This window comes from Trichoplusia ni, chromosome 7 (assembly GCF_003590095.1).
Source record: "Trichoplusia ni isolate ovarian cell line Hi5 chromosome 7, tn1, whole genome shotgun sequence".
Classification (NCBI taxonomy): Eukaryota; Metazoa; Arthropoda; class Insecta; order Lepidoptera; family Noctuidae; genus Trichoplusia; species Trichoplusia ni.
Window position 1 is genome coordinate 1,978,227 of NC_039484.1, and position 18,421 is coordinate 1,996,647.

Sequence of the window (18,421 nt, forward strand, 5' to 3'; positions counted from 1 at the left end):
AAGGATGATCCTCATCCATTCACTTTAATGGCTATTACCTCATTATACAGTACTAGATATTAAGAGAAACTAAGGTGTTTTAATTCCATTCGAGTGTTAAAAATCAATAAGGAAACCAGAATTTGCTTCTGTTAAAACCATGATTTCTCATCATTGGGTTGGGAATAGACACTAAATTACGTTGGCAACGTTAATAGATGCTTTAGCAATCAAAATCGTTTCCTGTAAGCGGCGTGTAAAATAAAAGCACCAATTTCAAGGTTTGTTTTCGATAATACGCACTTAAGAGTCTGCATATTATGTGATAGAAGAACACCTTCACGGTCACAATTTTAATTCATTATTCTTTGTACCTTAAATACTTGAAGCGGTTGAGGGGATCTTTGAACCTCTAGCGGATACTTAAAGTGACGTTAATCCTCATTCGTGAAGCGTACAGGTGTCTTGTCGCTGGGGAGGTCTCTTTGCTTAAGTGACGGTATTGGCAAATGAGAAAGGAAGATAAAGTTACTCACTTTGTTTATTAAAAAATCATAAAATTGTAACTCGTTATATTGTACTTAGGTATAGTACAATACTTATGTGAACGTAACTGTAATAGAAACATTCAAATCACCAATTCGGCGCTCTACAATTCCGTTGACAGATGCAAACCTTTGATAATTCAGTGGATCACGACCCAAATAACCGTAATAAAATATCGGATGCCACTAGAACGGTACTTCCGAAATGTTAGTAAGAAGGCTAAGCTTTCGAGTACGAAACCCACCCTCGATTGTGTCGGTTTATATCATTGTATGCAAATCGCTCCACCGCGCCCGTTCGCTACCAAATATTTCACGCTGCCGGCGGTCTGCGAACGACGCGTGGGACGCCCAAATTACGCGACCCCACAACTATCGAACGGTCCCATAAGCATTCCAGAAACCGCGCGACCACCAATTTGTCCCTTCCGTGCCAGTGATTTTGTCATTCCCGTAGGCATCGCGCTAATAAAGAGCCGCCGGCCAGAGAGACCGGTTCTGTGGAAATAGATTCCCTCTATAAGGGATTGAATCTCAGTGTCCTACTGAATATTGGAGATATCTAATTAATTTTATCTATACCGCAGACCTACACCAGCTTTGGGTTTCGATTTTGCAATATTGCTCCTTCCAAACTATCTATCTACAGGGACTTATGGCTCCATGTCTTAATCGGGCCGACGAAGTTCTCCCTAATAAAGCGACCGTTCGGTTTTAATTATCGCGAGAATAACATAATCTTTTCGAGTTGGTAACTGTAAATTGAAAGCCCCGTATATATATATTATAATGTTATAGTGTTGCATTCGCACCACGGCTCCAGTGAGGTGGAAGACAAATTGGCTGTCAGAAATTCCTAACGTCATTGCCATTCAGATGTTGAATGTAATTTGTATCGTCACCATCACGTCGGCGGCGCGGCGCCCGCTAACCGGAGCGCCCGCTATAGCTCACTCGCGCCACGATCCCTCACAACGTACAACTATAGCCACTTAACACCTCACACCTTTCCATTCAACGTTCTGACAATAAACAAACATGCGTGGCGTATGCGACGCCGGTTGTTTTGTCAGAATGTGTAATTATGACTTGACGTGCTGCTGTGACCCTCAAATACTTGGGCTCATACTATGCATGCGTTTCATAATAACTTTGTTGTTTTGTGTACTTTTGTCGAGGATAGCACGTTGTGGACACAAGGACCGCCACAAAAATAGCTGGGACTGGAGTAAGCCACGTTAAGCCGCTGTATCACAGTATAGTCGATGTAAGAGCTTACCACAATAAAAATGCGACACCAAAGCGCATATCCAAACATGTCATTTTGCGGACCAACCCGTATGCATTCGGAATGAGGCTGCATACATATGATATCGGTCCTAGTGCTGTCATTACACTTTCGCTGTGTTAACTATTGGTACTTTTCACCACGCCTACGTCACGGTGCTGTGGTACACTGTCGACTAGTCTTTAGAGTTGAAATCTTAATAACACGTTTTATGTCACACCCACACGATCGTACGCGGCGTTTGCGGTTTGAATGTATGAATATTTAGCACGTGAGATGTGTTCCTTGAATTCTTATGTGCACTGAAATGTCTTGAAGTAATACGAACTCTAAACTTTAAATGAGTTCGCGTGCACACTGTTTTGACTGTGGAATTGCTTTGGAAATATATTTAATAGGAAACTCATTTTGCTCTTACTTAAATGGATTCGGGAACAATAAACCATTAAGTATTTTAGACGCAATTTAATGTTTTCAATGACTCTTTTCGCATGTATAACGGTCTGCATTAAACGAATAAACAGAGCTCATAGATGAATTAATGTAGGATAAACTAGTCGAGAATGTAATACGGTTATTATACAGGGGCTAGGTCGGGGCCAAACAATGACTCGTGTCGACCCACGCCCGTCTGATACCGAGCCATATGATACCACGACGATATTGTCTCTACAATAAACGGATAATATTTAGATCATGTTCTGAAAAGGTTTGATCCCTAGTAAACTATTAAGACAAAAGATTCTATCAAACTTAGGTTTTTTTTTAAAGAAAACGTTCCAATTGAACCAGGAGTTGCAGATTTGGTTATTTTTTTAATTCTTTTAAATTCTTTTAAATAGAGTGCAATAGGACAAAAAGTCTCAGTATTCAGTAAAAAAAATGTTCATCACAACCAGCCTACAACACTTCACCAAAATCTGTCGCATTGTTGCCGTGCTCAGAGGCATCAAACAAACTTTCACATTCGTAACATTAAATCAGTTTGAACCACAAACGTTTTTCGAATCAATACATGTATGACAGTGAATATTTAACACGAATCTATGTATATATGTACGTATATCGAAAGTACCTATGTATGTATATCAGTGTCTATGTATATTGAAAGAAAGTAGTCCAACGGTAGCCATCCAGCTTCCTATCATTATAGATCAAGATCGGGGCATGAGTGCGCAACCGGTTGTAAGCCACAGCAACGCCACACAACTTATAATTTGTTCAAACATTTGCTTTTACCTCGTTATCTACTGACATCGCAATAGTAAACATGTTTTTTTTTCTCTTCCCGCCTTGCGTGCGAATGTTGCGGTGCTTTTCTTCTTAAAGATCGATTGTTGTTATGATATAATGCCGAATTTGAAATTCTAACTGATTTCGATTTTTTATAATAGGTCAGTGTCAACTCGATAATTTTTTTTTAAAATATAGCAATAGGGCAAATGCGCTTTTAGAATTATAGTTTGTAAATCACATAAAAATATTTTCAGCCGAAATTGAATCACAAAGTTAAATTTGCATTTCGTGACGGGTTGATAAAACAATTTGTATTGAATATAACCACAATTTGAAAGGATATAAGTTGTTAACACACGTTAGTTGGATTACAAAATATTTACGATTCACATACCGACACTTCGTTAATAAAACAAGCTATTACCGTTTACAAATCTTCGTATTGGAATTGTAAAATTCATGTTGCAAATATTGAAATTATGTTATGAATATATGACATAAGTGTTGACAAATACCTAATATAAGAACATCCACCTTTGCAACACATAAGTACATTGACACATGTATTTCGAAACGTCGAGACCACTCATAAATCTAACAAGTCTTATGTAAGAACGAGGTTTTAGTTTTGAATTACAGATCTATCGAATATCAATAAGAATCATCGACTTACTCGATATCGATTTTATTTGTGGTCGACCACACAGCCTTGTAATAAATTGAATAACAATTCAAACTTTATTTATTTACTATTTTGTTTTATTGTTTCAGACATCGCGGTTGCTAAAGGGGGAAACACACATGTCCCCCAATAATGATTCCGGTGAGTAAATTGCATACCACACAATAAAAATAATTCACAGTCATACACCGTGGTCATACATTATTATAATTTATTCATAATGCGTTTTAAATGGCTTTTACAATGATGTGCGTAACTGGCCTGTTGATAATGCATTCCTTTTTCAATTAAAAACGGTTGCTTTCATACTCTTTTATAAATTAATCGAGTGGCTTTAAAGTTCCATTTTTGAAATTACCATATTTACATATTTAAACATCTACCTAAAAAGTTTGTTCCAACAATTGTTTTTAAATGAAAATTAAAATGGTGCATGACGTTTAATCAATCTTGTAACTAAACAAAAATATTGATTTTTAATTATTTGCTCCTTATTTAATATCTAAGTATCCGTTACTTCTTTATGAGTTTAGAAAGTATTACACTCATAAAAAATGTGATTTTTTATTGGAAAAATATTTAAAGTTTCATCCAGATATTAGTCTACGATCGCCCACAGTCTATCAGTATAGATGCAACCATTTGGGTAATATTTACGTCCATGAAAGGCAAAATACAGAAACTAGTACAAACATACTGAGAAATCTGCTTATGCCAGTCACCCTTAGAAATAATTACGCCACCATCTGCCCGGGGCAGCTGGTAGACTTATTGCTATCGTTTTAAAGGAAGCAAGCGCTTATTGAATACCGACAATCTAGACTTTTTCTTTGTATTTCTTTCTTAGTTAGTGCTATGTGTTTATAAATTAAATAATAGGGAAGTATGCGTTAATTACACTTTAAATGGTACTTTATTCAGCTTTAAAAGGTATCGTTACGCTTGATTTGAATTGGTCAGTAATTGATCTGCAAATGTCAACTGGGGTGCGGACGCTTGCTTTTTTTTCGAAGAAAAATGACAGTTAATGTCGGAATGTAGAAGTGTAAAAAATGAACCAAGCAAAAATATTACTCTGCACGCAAAGATTTCGCGAATTTGTTAAGATACGGAAAATCTTTGCTATTTGATTTAAATACGCACAATGATTTAATTATTCATCCGTTGCTTGCAACAGCCCAGATTTTCTTTCAATTTCATATTTGTGTTAAAATAACATTCAAATCACTTACTTATTAAGGTATAAAAGATATAAGTCGAGTCGTGAGATACCTTATGCAACATAGTAGACAGTAAATGAATATCCCCTCATAAATAAACTCAGGTTATTTAATTTTAATCCCTTGTATTTCATGTTCTGCCAGCCAGTAACTGTTTATCTGCGACTGTAATTGTGCATGAATTTATGACAAGTTGTATTTTATTATTATCTATCATGCTATGTTGTGGCCACAATATGTATATGAGTGAGGGATGGTTTTCTCTAGCTATTGTAGGATAGTAGATCAAAATTAGCGGGTTTGCTCCTCGCGTAATACAAGAATTTGTGCCAAATGCTTGTTTTGAGTCCTGAGTCTGGGTGTCTTGTGTAAGTCACTTGAATGATTCTGAAACCCAACCTAATTGGCGAAGGAGCGCTATTTTAAAACGTGCTGTTTGCAATATATGGAGCCGTATAATAAAAAAGTAAAAAATGCATTTTTAGCTAATAAAATTTAATGCTGCTTTTTTCTAATGAAGGGAATTTAGTTTCAAATGTATCTACTTAAAGAAAATTGCATAACTTCGCTCTCCCGTCTAGTATTCATACACATATTAATGTCGATTCCATGGCGATATGTTTCCTCCAGTTTCGACATACTGACTGACAGACAGACAGCTGTTCAAGACCAGTGATTACATGAATAATATAGGATCGTTCTGAAAGATATTATTTATGGATGGTTATGGACAATGAACGGGAGTGTGACGGTCGTCTGTCAACTTTAAGGTAGCTTACTAAAGAAAGGGATATCAAATAAATGTTATACAATCATAATTCCAGTATATTAATGTTGCACTATTGGATATAAGGCACTTTTCAAATATAATAATTTACGTTGATTGTGCGATCCAATTTGACGATGGCTTACTGCGAATTGTCGTTCAGACGTCAATATTTAGAACCCAACTTGGATTAACAATGTTTTCTTCGCCGTTAGTCAAAAGCATGTTTTAGAAGTAAATTGATTTCTGCTTGTTAAAAATGAGTTTTAAATACTAAAAATAAAACGGACATAGACAAAGGCATAACAAATTAAACAACAAACTTCATGAAACAATTTCAATAATTTGTGCCCATGTTTACTCATGGCTTTAACGTTTACAGTTAAGGTATGGCCTTACCTACGCATATTCGTGTAGTCCCACACACGGTGCAATTTCACTTCAAGAATTAGTAGTTTGTTGGCATTTGATAGTCGTTTTACTACATTTTCATGGGTTCCGCTTGAAGTGTTGGTTAATGTCTTCGTACAGTCGAAAACAAGGAAATGGTAACAAATGCACGTCAATCTCGACTTTAATGCCACGACATAATGATTCTGTCTAATTTAAATTTTGGCAAACAAATTGCCCCCTACTATACTATAATTTGTTCTGTTCTGACACTGTCACACGACTTACAAATTGCATATGCATGATAGGGATGGGAATACTGATGACAAAATGCACATTTACCGCGATTCTCAAGAGGTGGTGTGTTGAAGTTATGTTCAAATCGTTGGTATTTTGGGATTGTGCTTCCCACATACACCACCTACTCTAGCCTGTTGCCAGTCCCAGTTATAACAACGGAAACATTTAATGGGAAGTTATCTTCTATTGTTTGGTTCACGATAAGGTTCAGTCCACACTGAGTCATCGATATTTTATGACTCCTATCAGAGCTATAAATCACATAAGTGCATGTTGGATGTTTACCTAAATTGCATTCTATATCAAAGACATTAAGACAGGTTTTCAATTAATTAACGTTTCGTTGACTAAATTTATAATAAAATATGCGAACTAATAAATGGATTTCCTACATATAAACAGTTTTAAACTGAGCGCAGGAATAAAGTCAGCGAAATACACCGGCTACAGTAATCCTTTGGTTCCTGCTTTAAAAAAATATATATCCCAATTATAAGCCACCGTCGTATAATCTCTGGGGCAAAGGGATCGCGAGCTAAAATATTAAAAAAAAAACACAAAGGTTAAGCTTGTTTAAAGGGCACAGGAAGCTCGAGGCGATTCTCGCATCGTATTTTTGTCGCCATATCGCCTTTATACGTGGTTTCCTTTAAAAGTCGCTTGACAAAAACGCTAAATTGTTTCTACTCCATACTTTACGTTTTAATGTTTTTTTTTTTGCAAAAGCAAGCAGGTGACATTCTTCCAACAGTTATTAGAATGTAACAAATATCGAATGCGATGGGACTCAGATATGACAGTTCAATACATTTTAAATTAATGTATGTGGAAAAATCTCTCTAGCTTTGTAGGTATTTTTTAATTTGAACGTTGTTAAAGGAATGTATCGTTTGCAACTTTATAAATATATTGTAGCGTTTTAATTACATTGAAATTTTAATTGAAAATTATTTGACGTATATTAAATTCCGGTCTAGCATAAAATGGGATGAAATAGATATTGTTTTATGAATAAAACTTGTTTAAAGCGGCTACAATTTTTATTTATGAAAATACAAGGATTATTTTGCACATTTTTCAAACGCATCGGTTTGCGGTCATCGCATTGTAATGGCAGCTAGGCTTGCGTTAAAAAAAGTTTTTTTTTTAAATTGGTCACGTAACAGGTTGAAAGGGTTACTTGGACATTTTTGATTTTAGTACTAATTTGTGCAAGATAGATTGAAAGTTAAAACCATCAGCCGTGTTAAAGCTTCTGAGGCGACAAATAGAAAACAAACCAAAATACAGACGAATTGAGAAAATCCTTCTTTTTGAAGTGGGTTAAAAATATAACTTGAAACCTTTATAATATTTGCGTCAGGAACAGTTTCCAGTCTAGCAAAGCGCTGGGTGTAGGTAAAGGCGTGAACTTACGATTTTTAAACCGATACTGCGTTCTATAAATTGCTGGCACACTGTTTTAAGAGCTGTGCTAGAAACATTTTATTTTTATCGAGTCGATTTCTAACGGTTTTGTAGAGTTACAATTCTTATTCGAACTTTGGGTTTTTGAAAGTAAATTGAGTTTTAAATCAAGAGTTTCAATGGTCTAGATGAAGGTTATAGCTACAAAATCATTAACCTCGATCCCGCCGCGTCTGCTCATGATTAAGGATTCCAGTTGGGTCCGAAGCTAGTTGGGCTACCCGATAAATACGCGTGAGTAAACCGTTACATCATTTAATAATGAATCATTCTCACGATAGTTATTATCAAAATTAAAAACTCTCTCACAATTCCATGCACAAGAGTAGAAATGATAATAAGGCAAGTACAATTAAAATCTCACATTTGAAAGTTTTTCTATAAAATTGGAATCGTTTGCGTGACGTATCTTTATTTGATTTCTCTATATAAATGACTTGATCATATCATTAACCACTGGTTTGAAGTAAAGTGAGTTGTATTATTACTGCGATTGGAGATCAGAGAGTTAATAGGCTATTAGAGAAAGATATTGCCCAGCGTGAAAGGTTTTATTATTTAGAATTAATGTTATTGCATGCTAGTCTTATGTTGTTTGAGATGTATGAACCGGTAGGTGTATTATTGTCTGTCTTTTGAAAGGTAGTTGAAAAGCCAACTAGCTTCTGCACGAATACTATAAATTTATAACATATGTTCATTGGATTTAAAGTTATTTTAGTATTATAAGGGTCCTTGATACTATTAAGAGATTCTGAAATGTGATTCTGAAGATAATGCCAAATGATTCAATCTTTAGATCAAATTTAATTAGAGTGTAATGTAGCTCTCCAAAAACTATATATTTTATTAATGATGTCCCTACCCATTTCGGAAACGGTTGCTAGTATCACAAGACGCCAACTGCGCTTCACATATTATAGTATACAAGCGTGCGCTAAAATCAGGGATACTCTCTGTTCCCTTACTGATATAGTCCAATGGGAAGGTAGCCCGACACGACCCTAGCGACATCAGGCGCAGGACCCACATTTTTCGTGCCTTTCGAAATGCGAAACAAGCATTCAATCAATTAAGCCTGTCCAGGGCCACTGCTGGAAATAGGCCTTCCCCAAGTTACGCCACAACATCTAGTCCTCCGTTTTGCACATCCAGCCAGAGCCAGCCACCTTGTTCAGGTCATCAGTCCATAGGGCTGGGGGGCGGCCTACATGGAACGAACGAAGACATTTAATTAAACATTGATATCTTAAAACTAAAAGTATATCATCGTTTAAATTAAAGTAGGAGCCCTAAGACACAAACACAGACTTCATCTCAGTAGCTAAGTGCAAAAATATTTACTTTACAAATTACAGTCTACAACTTTATACACTAACCTAGTTACCTAGTTTATATAAGTTTAAGTACTTACGAAGTTCTGTAAAATTCGCTGTCACTAAAATTACAAATGTTCCAGGCTGGAGCGAGTATGGTTAGGTGTTCCAATAATGCGATTTTCCGTTAGTTTGCCTGCAGGTGGCGCTGCAGTGCTGTAGTTCGCAACTCGTTAGTGGAGCCTCCATATCGCCCTCCTTGTAAATTGCCTGTCTTCCTTAGTTTTCTTCAATCGTAGCGTCATGTATAAAATTTTCTGTGATGGATCTTGGCTGTTTTTGAAAGTTGCTTGGATATTCTTTTTGAAGAAGAAGATAAAGTATTCAATAACAGTCTTAATGGATTTGTTAAAAACATGCAGGCTGCGCTTCCGTTTTCTTCTTTTAACTGGATTACATTGTATTAGGTGATACAATTTTAACGATAATCAAAATACTGCAGAATACATTGTATAAAACAGCGACATAAATAATTCATACCGTAATAACAGCCTTAATAGCAGGCTATACTCACGAGTAATGGCTAGTGTGCTCTAAGCCTAACTTTACTTGGTTACGACTGTAATGAACTAGCCCTTTCCCTCAATTATAAAGATAAGATATACAAGGGAATTTCAAAACAGACCTCTCTGTAGGGATTGTTGAAGCATGTTTATAATTTATTCAAAGGGGTCTAAGTGCGGATTTATCGATGTGCAAATCTACCAGAACTTACCATGCTCACGATTTTGATAAACAAGCCATATAACAACTTTCAGTACACAAAATCCATTACGAGAACTGAATACTGAGGAGCAAACAAAACTCAATTAGTTTTAAAAGACGTCTTCCCCGAATACTGTCTAAGTTTACGCCCAAACTTCAACGATGAGTTTAACTATAAACTTCGCGCAAAATCAACTGCTACTTAGCCATTTCTGGTTTAAATGAATGGCAGAAAAGACAAAACGGAAAATAGTGTTAGCTCGGCGAATGGCGAAAATTTTTCGTGTCGGTTCGAAATTAGCTTCACTTTTGGCCTTGTTAAAAAACATACATTCGGCCGGATAGCAGATACCGAAAAAAGAAAAATTGGTTCGCCGTATAGGAAAGGAAAAACAAAAACCCCAGTGTCGGCGCTTTTTAATTTTCTAGTTTCTATGTGAAGTTGCCAATGAATAAGCAACTCGAGTAGGGTTGATTAAATTTCTCTAGTGAAGGTTGAAAAATTCGGGCAGCAGTCGAACGTTCTAATAGAGCTTTTGGCGGAACCATTCGCTTTGAAATATTGAGATTTTATGTTTGCCTTTTACCCAGTTTATTCGATACTAGAAAGAAAATAAATTTAATCAAGTAAGTAAAGTGATATCGCAAAATTCTGAATGGCGACTCTTCAAGAGAAAATGTTTAGAGTAACTAAAAGTTCTCATTTTATATTTCTTTACGACCCTAGAGAATAAATAAAATTCCGCTGCTTTAGTATCACGTTTCAAGTGTCATTAGTATTGGTGAGTTCGTAAATAAAAGCTCTCAAATTCCAACTTTGCTCTTTTGATTTAAATACCTTTTTCCATCTGAGAATTTTTCTAGTAAATATCTGGTGCAGCTAGAACAAGTCGCAATATTCATATCATTACATCCTGCTTGCATAATTGCTAAGCTAAATGGGAAGATTCTCGAAACAATCTGTCAGTTGATCAGTAGCTTCCAAGTATAAAGGCTTGAGTATGTAATCACGTCGCAACACGGAAAGTGAACGCGGTGCTAATTACAAAAAATCTCACAAATTATCGTTGGAATGTAAATGAGTTGCTTCCTCGTAAGCTTCTGGCTATAACATGGATAATGGGTAATGTGACGGTGGACAAATAGAAAATGTTTCTTTGAACATCAATAATAGTTATTGAGTGGTTAAAGTCTTGAAGATATTTTCGAATAGATGCATCCGCGGTGTTTCTTTGATACTTGTTGTATATGCTTTATTATGTGCAGTAAGGTACTTATGTAGTTGATAAATCAGTGGTGATCGTAAAAAGTTTTGTTAAACTATTTCTTGGTAGACTAGACAAACATTACACGGGACATTTTTTATTTACATTGAATCAGAAAGTTCTTATAACGAGGTTTTTATAGGTATTTAATAGTATTCAGCCGATTTACAAAACTTAACAAATCAGTTTTCCTAGTATTTAAATTAGTTCGTCGTACAAATATAACATTCAGTGGCAGCTATTGTAATATTTCCACGGTTGGCCGCTAACTGGTATAAAAATTCAGTGCGAAGTGGGACAGAGGGATATATCAGAATTGCAAATTCGAATTCTAAGGAAACTTGAACAGTTTACTGCAGCGGCAAGGCGTGTAGAAAATTGTTAGCACTTTTATACCGCTATAATGCCTGAAAGTTTCGTTACAAAAGGGATAAAATCTATCTGGATACATAACAAGGAGTTTTATTTAGTCGTACATTTAGCAAATACAAATGCAGAGCTTGATAACTATTTCGTAAGTCCCGCTGGAGATTTAATTAAAGCACACGAGTTGCACTTGCATTCAGATAATTCCGCAGGCGTTTTGGAGTGAATACGAGCAAATTAGCGAATGAATGGGCAACGGGCACTGGACAAATTGTGTTCGGAATAAGGCCGAGTGCCGTATTAGGAGATCTCGCAACTGATAGAGGTTTATGGTGTATTAGAATGTGAATTATCACGCATATTAGTAGGCCTGGCTATTGTTGTGGGTGGCAGCGACGTGTTGAATTTACCATTGTGTTGTTAATTTTGATTAGTTTAGTACGCGGTTAATGCTTTAATAGAAGTAGTATTTATCGAGACACGTTACCTTATTTACGAATGGGAAATTGTATGTCGTTTCTGTTCCTTTTTTTGAGTGCTTATCTTGTTAATCCGTTCGTTCATACTATCTAGAACACTCGGTACAACGTGTATTAGAATGATATTATGAAACGGTTTTTCAAGTACTGTATCTACATCCTCGTCCTTTTATTTAAGTGTTTATCTTCTCATTCGCTACTTTCCAGGTCACCCAGTGTTTGTTAATTAGAATTATTTTAGCATAAAATTGTAAAATACATGACGTAGATTTAATCTCCACTATTCCTGCGGCTAGTATGACGAGTTAAATAGAAAGTGGATGATGGAGAAATTTCGTATCCGCCCTCAGTACACCCCCGCAACATGACAGTAACCAGTTAATTTGTCTCTAGTTAATAAATAAGGGGATTGAAAGTCTACATTTTAGACATAAGTAGACATTATTCAGATAGGGCTTTAATTTCACGGGACTGTAATGTATCTCGATTGTTTACTATTTTGTTTGCATTCTTTTGTTTCTCTTGTAGTTTGAAAACTATCCAAATTATACGATTTTTTTATTTGAAACTTCAAATTCTCGCAAAGTAAATTAAAGTTCCCATTCTAGGTTTTCGGCGTTAAAATTTAAAACTGAAACAGATCCAAAAATTTCGAGACTCACTTTTACTTCCGAAAAATTTTGGTGGCTTCTGAAACTAAGTGACTACTGACCTTAGGTGTTTCAAACCGCCGTAGATTTTTTGCCATTAAAAACTTGTACTGAACATATTTTTTAGTACCTATCGTGAGAATGATTAATTATTAATTGATGCAACTGAGGGATTGCCTGACCTTAATCATGAGCTGATGCTTTGAGGTTACGAGTCGAACCTTCATCATGATTCAAAACTCCGGTATGGTCTGAAAGGAGTCGGGCATCTCCGATACATACGCGTGTTAAAACCGTTCCCTCATGTATGTAATTAGATTAGTTCTAAAACGTTTGCGTATTGTTTCAGATGATAGTGCGAGTGTGGTGCGAGAGCGGCGCAGGTTGGGCGCCGACTCCCGTGCCGGTGACGCCGCACACGACTTGCCGCGATGTGTTGGACTGTTGTCGGGAGCCCGGCGACGAACCCTGCTTGCTGTTCAGCGTGCACCCCACTCATGGAGGTAACTTTTCAAATTATTGCTGGCTTTAGCGAAGTCGGGATACTTGTATTATACCTACTGGTTGAGTGTAATGGAGACAGACATGAACTTCATTTCACAGCGACGCTTCGGGCTAAGCCCGAACATTGAAATATAGTTTCAGGTGTGTGGGTGCTATTCAATCTTTCTTCCTGATTTCGGTCAGCTAGTAAAGTTATTTTGGACAGTCTGAAATAAAAAATATTTAGCTGTTTTATTTAATTTTTTTGGGTGGTACATATTTTTTTAGGCCTTTCAGTTAGTTACCCATTTCCCCACTTTATACTTTGCATCTGTACAAAATAAGCCTTCACATTTCCGTTACAAGTTGTATACATTTATTATAATACTCTTATCATTGGAGCGTCGAAATCCACAGACAGCGAGTCATATCCTCGTCTTGTTTGGTTAACGCCAATGTTTCATTTCTTTGTTTGTTTATCTTTCACTGTCGGGCAATAAATCATTTCTTCACATCCGCTGTAGCTTTCTTATACAGTTCTTTTGAAGACATTTTCTTAGATTATCTAAAAACACTTTAAGTACATTGTTGCAGTACCTACACTCATGAATAAAACATAAACGTGCCTCTATTATATAAATATAAATTTCAGTTGTGATTTTCGAAACAAGTCAATTATTTATTAAAAAAAAAATATCGCACATACAATGATAGGTACTGCTTAAATATAAAAATCTGATATAAGTAGCTTCGATAGGATGGAACCATTTTAAACGCATTTGTTTCAACTGCAAAACGAGTACTTTCTTTTTAGTTACTTAATACCAATATTAAGCAACATCCTCAAATATCGCAACTATCTATTTAAACAATCATTTGTCTTAATTCTACATTGAATGACGTCTGCCATTTCTTTTGATGATCGTTAGCTAGATTGCTTGCAAACGACCTGGCGTATACCAACACCTTATAAAGCAGCATTACAGTAGATGTGGAAGGGAGACGTCGCTCTACGACATATATCTCTCTCTCGCGCCCACAACCGTCTTATATTAGGAGGTACCGTAGTAAAACGAAACATCGTGACAGAAATAATTGTGATGAGCAATCTTGTACTATGTGTCCCTCATCAGTTCTCATGTAGGTAATTATAAATGATGAGCTGAAACGTCCGACCTACTTACAGCAATACATTTATTGTGACCTTTCACCTTGCTTAAATGTACGCGTTTTACGTAGACATTAATTTTCATAATTTGACTCAGGAAATGTTGGCTTTTTCTTCAGGTAATTTAGATTTAGTATTTAATTCGTGAATTTTAATAGATGTGATGTAGAATTGCTTTTCAAATTTCTTTAAAAAATATTAGAGTTATCATGAAATCAACGATGATTTTGATAAATCAATCTACTGTTTTTTACTGCGTTAATGTCAAATGCTACCATAATAATCACGAATCATTATGATCTTTAGTTAATACTCTAATCGAAAATAAACAAAATGAAACATTCTAATTATTCGCCAAATATTCTTCTGCTAGTGTACCCTGTCATCGTCCACCCTCAAGAGCCGTAACCGATAAGTACTAACATTACCTTAAAACAAACCATTAACATTCGATACATGTATGTATATCCCGCCAATAAACATCGTACTAACAAGCATACAAACCGTATCAATAAACAGCATTAGCCCATCTAATATAGCCTGACCTGTTCAAAGAAAAACACGTGTACGTACATCCTGTTAACTCGGTCTGGGAATCGAACTGCGGGCTCTGCGGGCCTAGCCACAAAAACGCCTCGCTCCGTTACACAGAGATGTCACTTTAATTCGCCTTAACAGTACATGATGGGCCTAACCCTGCCGTGACGATGTGGGATACCGGCTGACTTGGCCCAGTTGATAAAGACAGTTGTGATGTGCGCTTATGTGAATTATTTTAGTTGTCGTATGTATTTCTTTGATATGTTGGAATTAAAATATATTAGTTTAAAAATATTCAGGTTGATATTAAGTACTTTTTTTTTTTGACTTAATGTTTGATTGGTGTTAGAAGGTTAACGAAATGGTCGGTGAAGTCCCATTCAGCAGAAACACAATAATTATTTTTTTTCTTTTTGCGAAGTCCCTGTCACGGTCTTCTCTCTTGAAACTTATTTTAGCATTTATTGTTTTAAAAACTTTATAGTTTGTTTAATAAAACATGGTAGAGCAAGGTTTCTACACGAGAACGTGTTATCTTGAATTTAATACATAACCCTTGCTCCAACACTATGCTGACTATGCTATAACAACGCAATCTCTGTCTCCACTGATTTATGATAAACCTTATTTTAGGCCATAAAAATCTGATTATCATTCTAATATTGTTACGAAATATAACATAAGGAATTTGAATTTTAAATCAAGGCCTACAAATGTTTTTGTTGCTCATCCACATATTTTACAGTAATTAATGATTGACACACGCGATAACAAGGTGCGCTCGAATAGTTTATCTCGAAAATCGAACGCCACTCTGAATTACGACGAAACATTTCTAGTTTTTGTAGTAACCGCACTATTTCCGTGTTACATTAGCATATTATATCACCGTTAGTCTATGTCACCGCGTGGAGAATCGATGATCGGCCTCACATCTCGGAAGAAAAGATCTCTCGATTTACTTCGATGCAAAAACTCGAGACGGCAGTAATTGCATCCCGATCGGGCAGTCCGTGGGAAAGATATGCCCGAAATGTCATATTCACTCAGCAGGCGCGCCTTTTGAAATCGTTTTGACCTTAGGATAAATGATAAATACTCGCCGAGGTATTAAGGCTTTTATTTCATAAGTCAGTTTCTTAATATCGATGCACTTAACTTGCAATAATTAAAGATAAAACAAACTTTTAAACTTCCCACGTACATATTTGCAAAAGAAAAACTCGACTCGTTTTTGTTCACCTAATTATAACGTATTAGGCCCAAAGATATTCCGAGACAAGAATTCATATTTCGAGGCTTCGTTATTAAAATAGCATAATAATTACCACTTCACCGACCAGATTCGGCGATACCTAAAAAGTTCGTATGTGAATTTGGACAGTGAAAGTGTACTTTGAACGTAATTATACGTACAGATGTTATCATAAAACAGGCTTGGTACAATGGCGCTCATAAATATTTACTCGTGGACTCCATGTACAGAGTAATGGTGCAAAGAGCCGCCTTATTATGCGACGCTCGGTGTACCGAGGGCCCAAGTCCCCATGTCCCCATGTCGCATGTCGCCACCTCCGTAACCTCTGTGAACTACTAACAGAATATTTTTATATGGAAAAGTAAACGACGGATGTCTAAGAAGTTTTATTGACATAGATAAAGTGTTACGCCCATATTCGGATGGTAATACGATTTCGTAAACGATACGGATGGATGGTTTCAGTTTAGTGTGTCGTTTGTGGTACGAAAACTGTCGGTTTTAGGATTTGGATGTGTCGGAAAAATACAAAGTCAATAGCTGCTTCTCTTTGAAAATTGCTGAACATGTTGTTTCCATGACTGATTCTTAGGTAGTTATATACTTACTTAGAATCTAACTGACTGTGAGATACAAAGTGCATGATAATGTTGTTGCTCATCAGTGAAACATACATTCGCAAATTGCTACCTAACCACTATAATTTGATATAATGAACTCACATTCGAAGAATGACCAAGATAAGGTTAGCACGCGACGGAATAAAGGGTGGCATAATACCGTGTGAGAACCGCTTTATATCATATCCCGCTCGTTAGCATTTTTTTGTTTTGACATTTGGCCTCATTTTATGGCTTAATTGCTATTTCCAGTGAGGGCCGGGTCGCCACACAATACTCTTGTGCGCAGCGCTGCACTTTTCCTTCGGGCTTACGCAATTATTATACGCTGTGGTAATTATTGCGTGTAAAATTTGCGTAGGCGCTCTGGTAGAAAAATTACTATCATGCAATTTTCTTGTTTATTATTTAATTCTGGTTTGCTTGAATTATTATGATTGGAGGTAATAAATTTATTTGTATAATTTTTATGGTTTTTTAGTGAATTCTCACGTGCCGTTGTAATTTTTGTACCACAATGAACCAATGGATTTAAATAGCCACAGCTAAGTCATCTTGATTGCAATAATAGTAGCAATTACTTCAGTTGGTTGTAAATGTTACGACTGACCTCATTCTTAGTTCAGGATAAAAATACTAAACGTTTATAAAGTAGCCGTACAATAGGTGCCTAGTGACCCACGTTTCAATATTTCACAGATACTTTTAATCGAAAAATATTTATAAGTTCGAGAATGATTTTAAACAAAACCAAGTTTCCTAAAAAGGCCTATATACTACAGAGTACAGACTACATTTTAGTGACAACTGAAATGAAAATTCATTCTTGAAGCTTTAAAAGAACCTATATTTGCAATGTTAGGTAAGCAATTAAGTAGGTGCATAAGCAGATAACATTATAGTTGAGACATAGAACACTTAAAAAACTTAGAAATCCTCTTCATTGCCTTAAAATTGAAAAAGCTGGGAAACAAATGTTTTATTGTAAGACTCCTTGAAATTTGATTAAAATATCACGGTATCACCTACAAGTAGGTACTGCAAACGAAAATAGAAAAAGATTTTCTTGTTTTACTCCTGTATCTACCTAGTACATTCCCACCGCTCGTTCGTTTATTGTTATTTAGTTATATCAACCTACGCTTTTATTACAGAGTTATAAAATGTTTATGATGATGACAGAAATTACAGAAAATGGAAAATACTATATTCACTCGTGTGTAATAAGTTAATAACAGATGCGAAGAGATCTTAACAGGAGGTACCTAAATACTGTATTATTATTGTAGCATTTATTTTGATTAACAAGAGTTGTTAAATCTTTATTTTTATATCATTAGCTTATTAAGGAGCGTGGGAGTTTATGTGTTATTGTTCATCCGTTCTGTAGGTACTGAAACAAATGAATGATATTTTAAGCATTGTTTAAGCATCCAAGTTGGCTATAAAAAGAATACCAGCGAGTGAAAATCAGTTAAGAGCGAGGAGGACTCGCGACTCTTAGGATTCCATATAAATAGGCTAGAAATTATCAGCTTTGTAACAAAAAATGGTTACCCATCACATTTATGAACGTAGCAGGAACTTACAGTTGTTACAGCGACAACAGAAATACACAGTTTGTGAAAATTTCACATT

The 18,421-nt window shown here is 35.8% G+C and overlaps 1 protein-coding gene across 1 annotated transcript in view; it reads left to right on the forward strand.

Moving 5' to 3' along the window:
• LOC113495597 (apoptosis-stimulating of p53 protein 2) overlaps positions 1-18,421 on the forward strand; it is a 264,952-nt gene that overhangs the window by 37,367 nt on the left and 209,164 nt on the right. Inside the window, exons 2-3 of the mRNA XM_026874390.1 lie at positions 3,820-3,871; positions 13,064-13,217. Of these exons, the coding sequence (XP_026730191.1) occupies positions 3,863-3,871; positions 13,064-13,217 (163 nt within the window). The 5' untranslated portion in view covers positions 3,820-3,862. The remainder of the gene's footprint in view (positions 1-3,819; positions 3,872-13,063; positions 13,218-18,421) is intronic.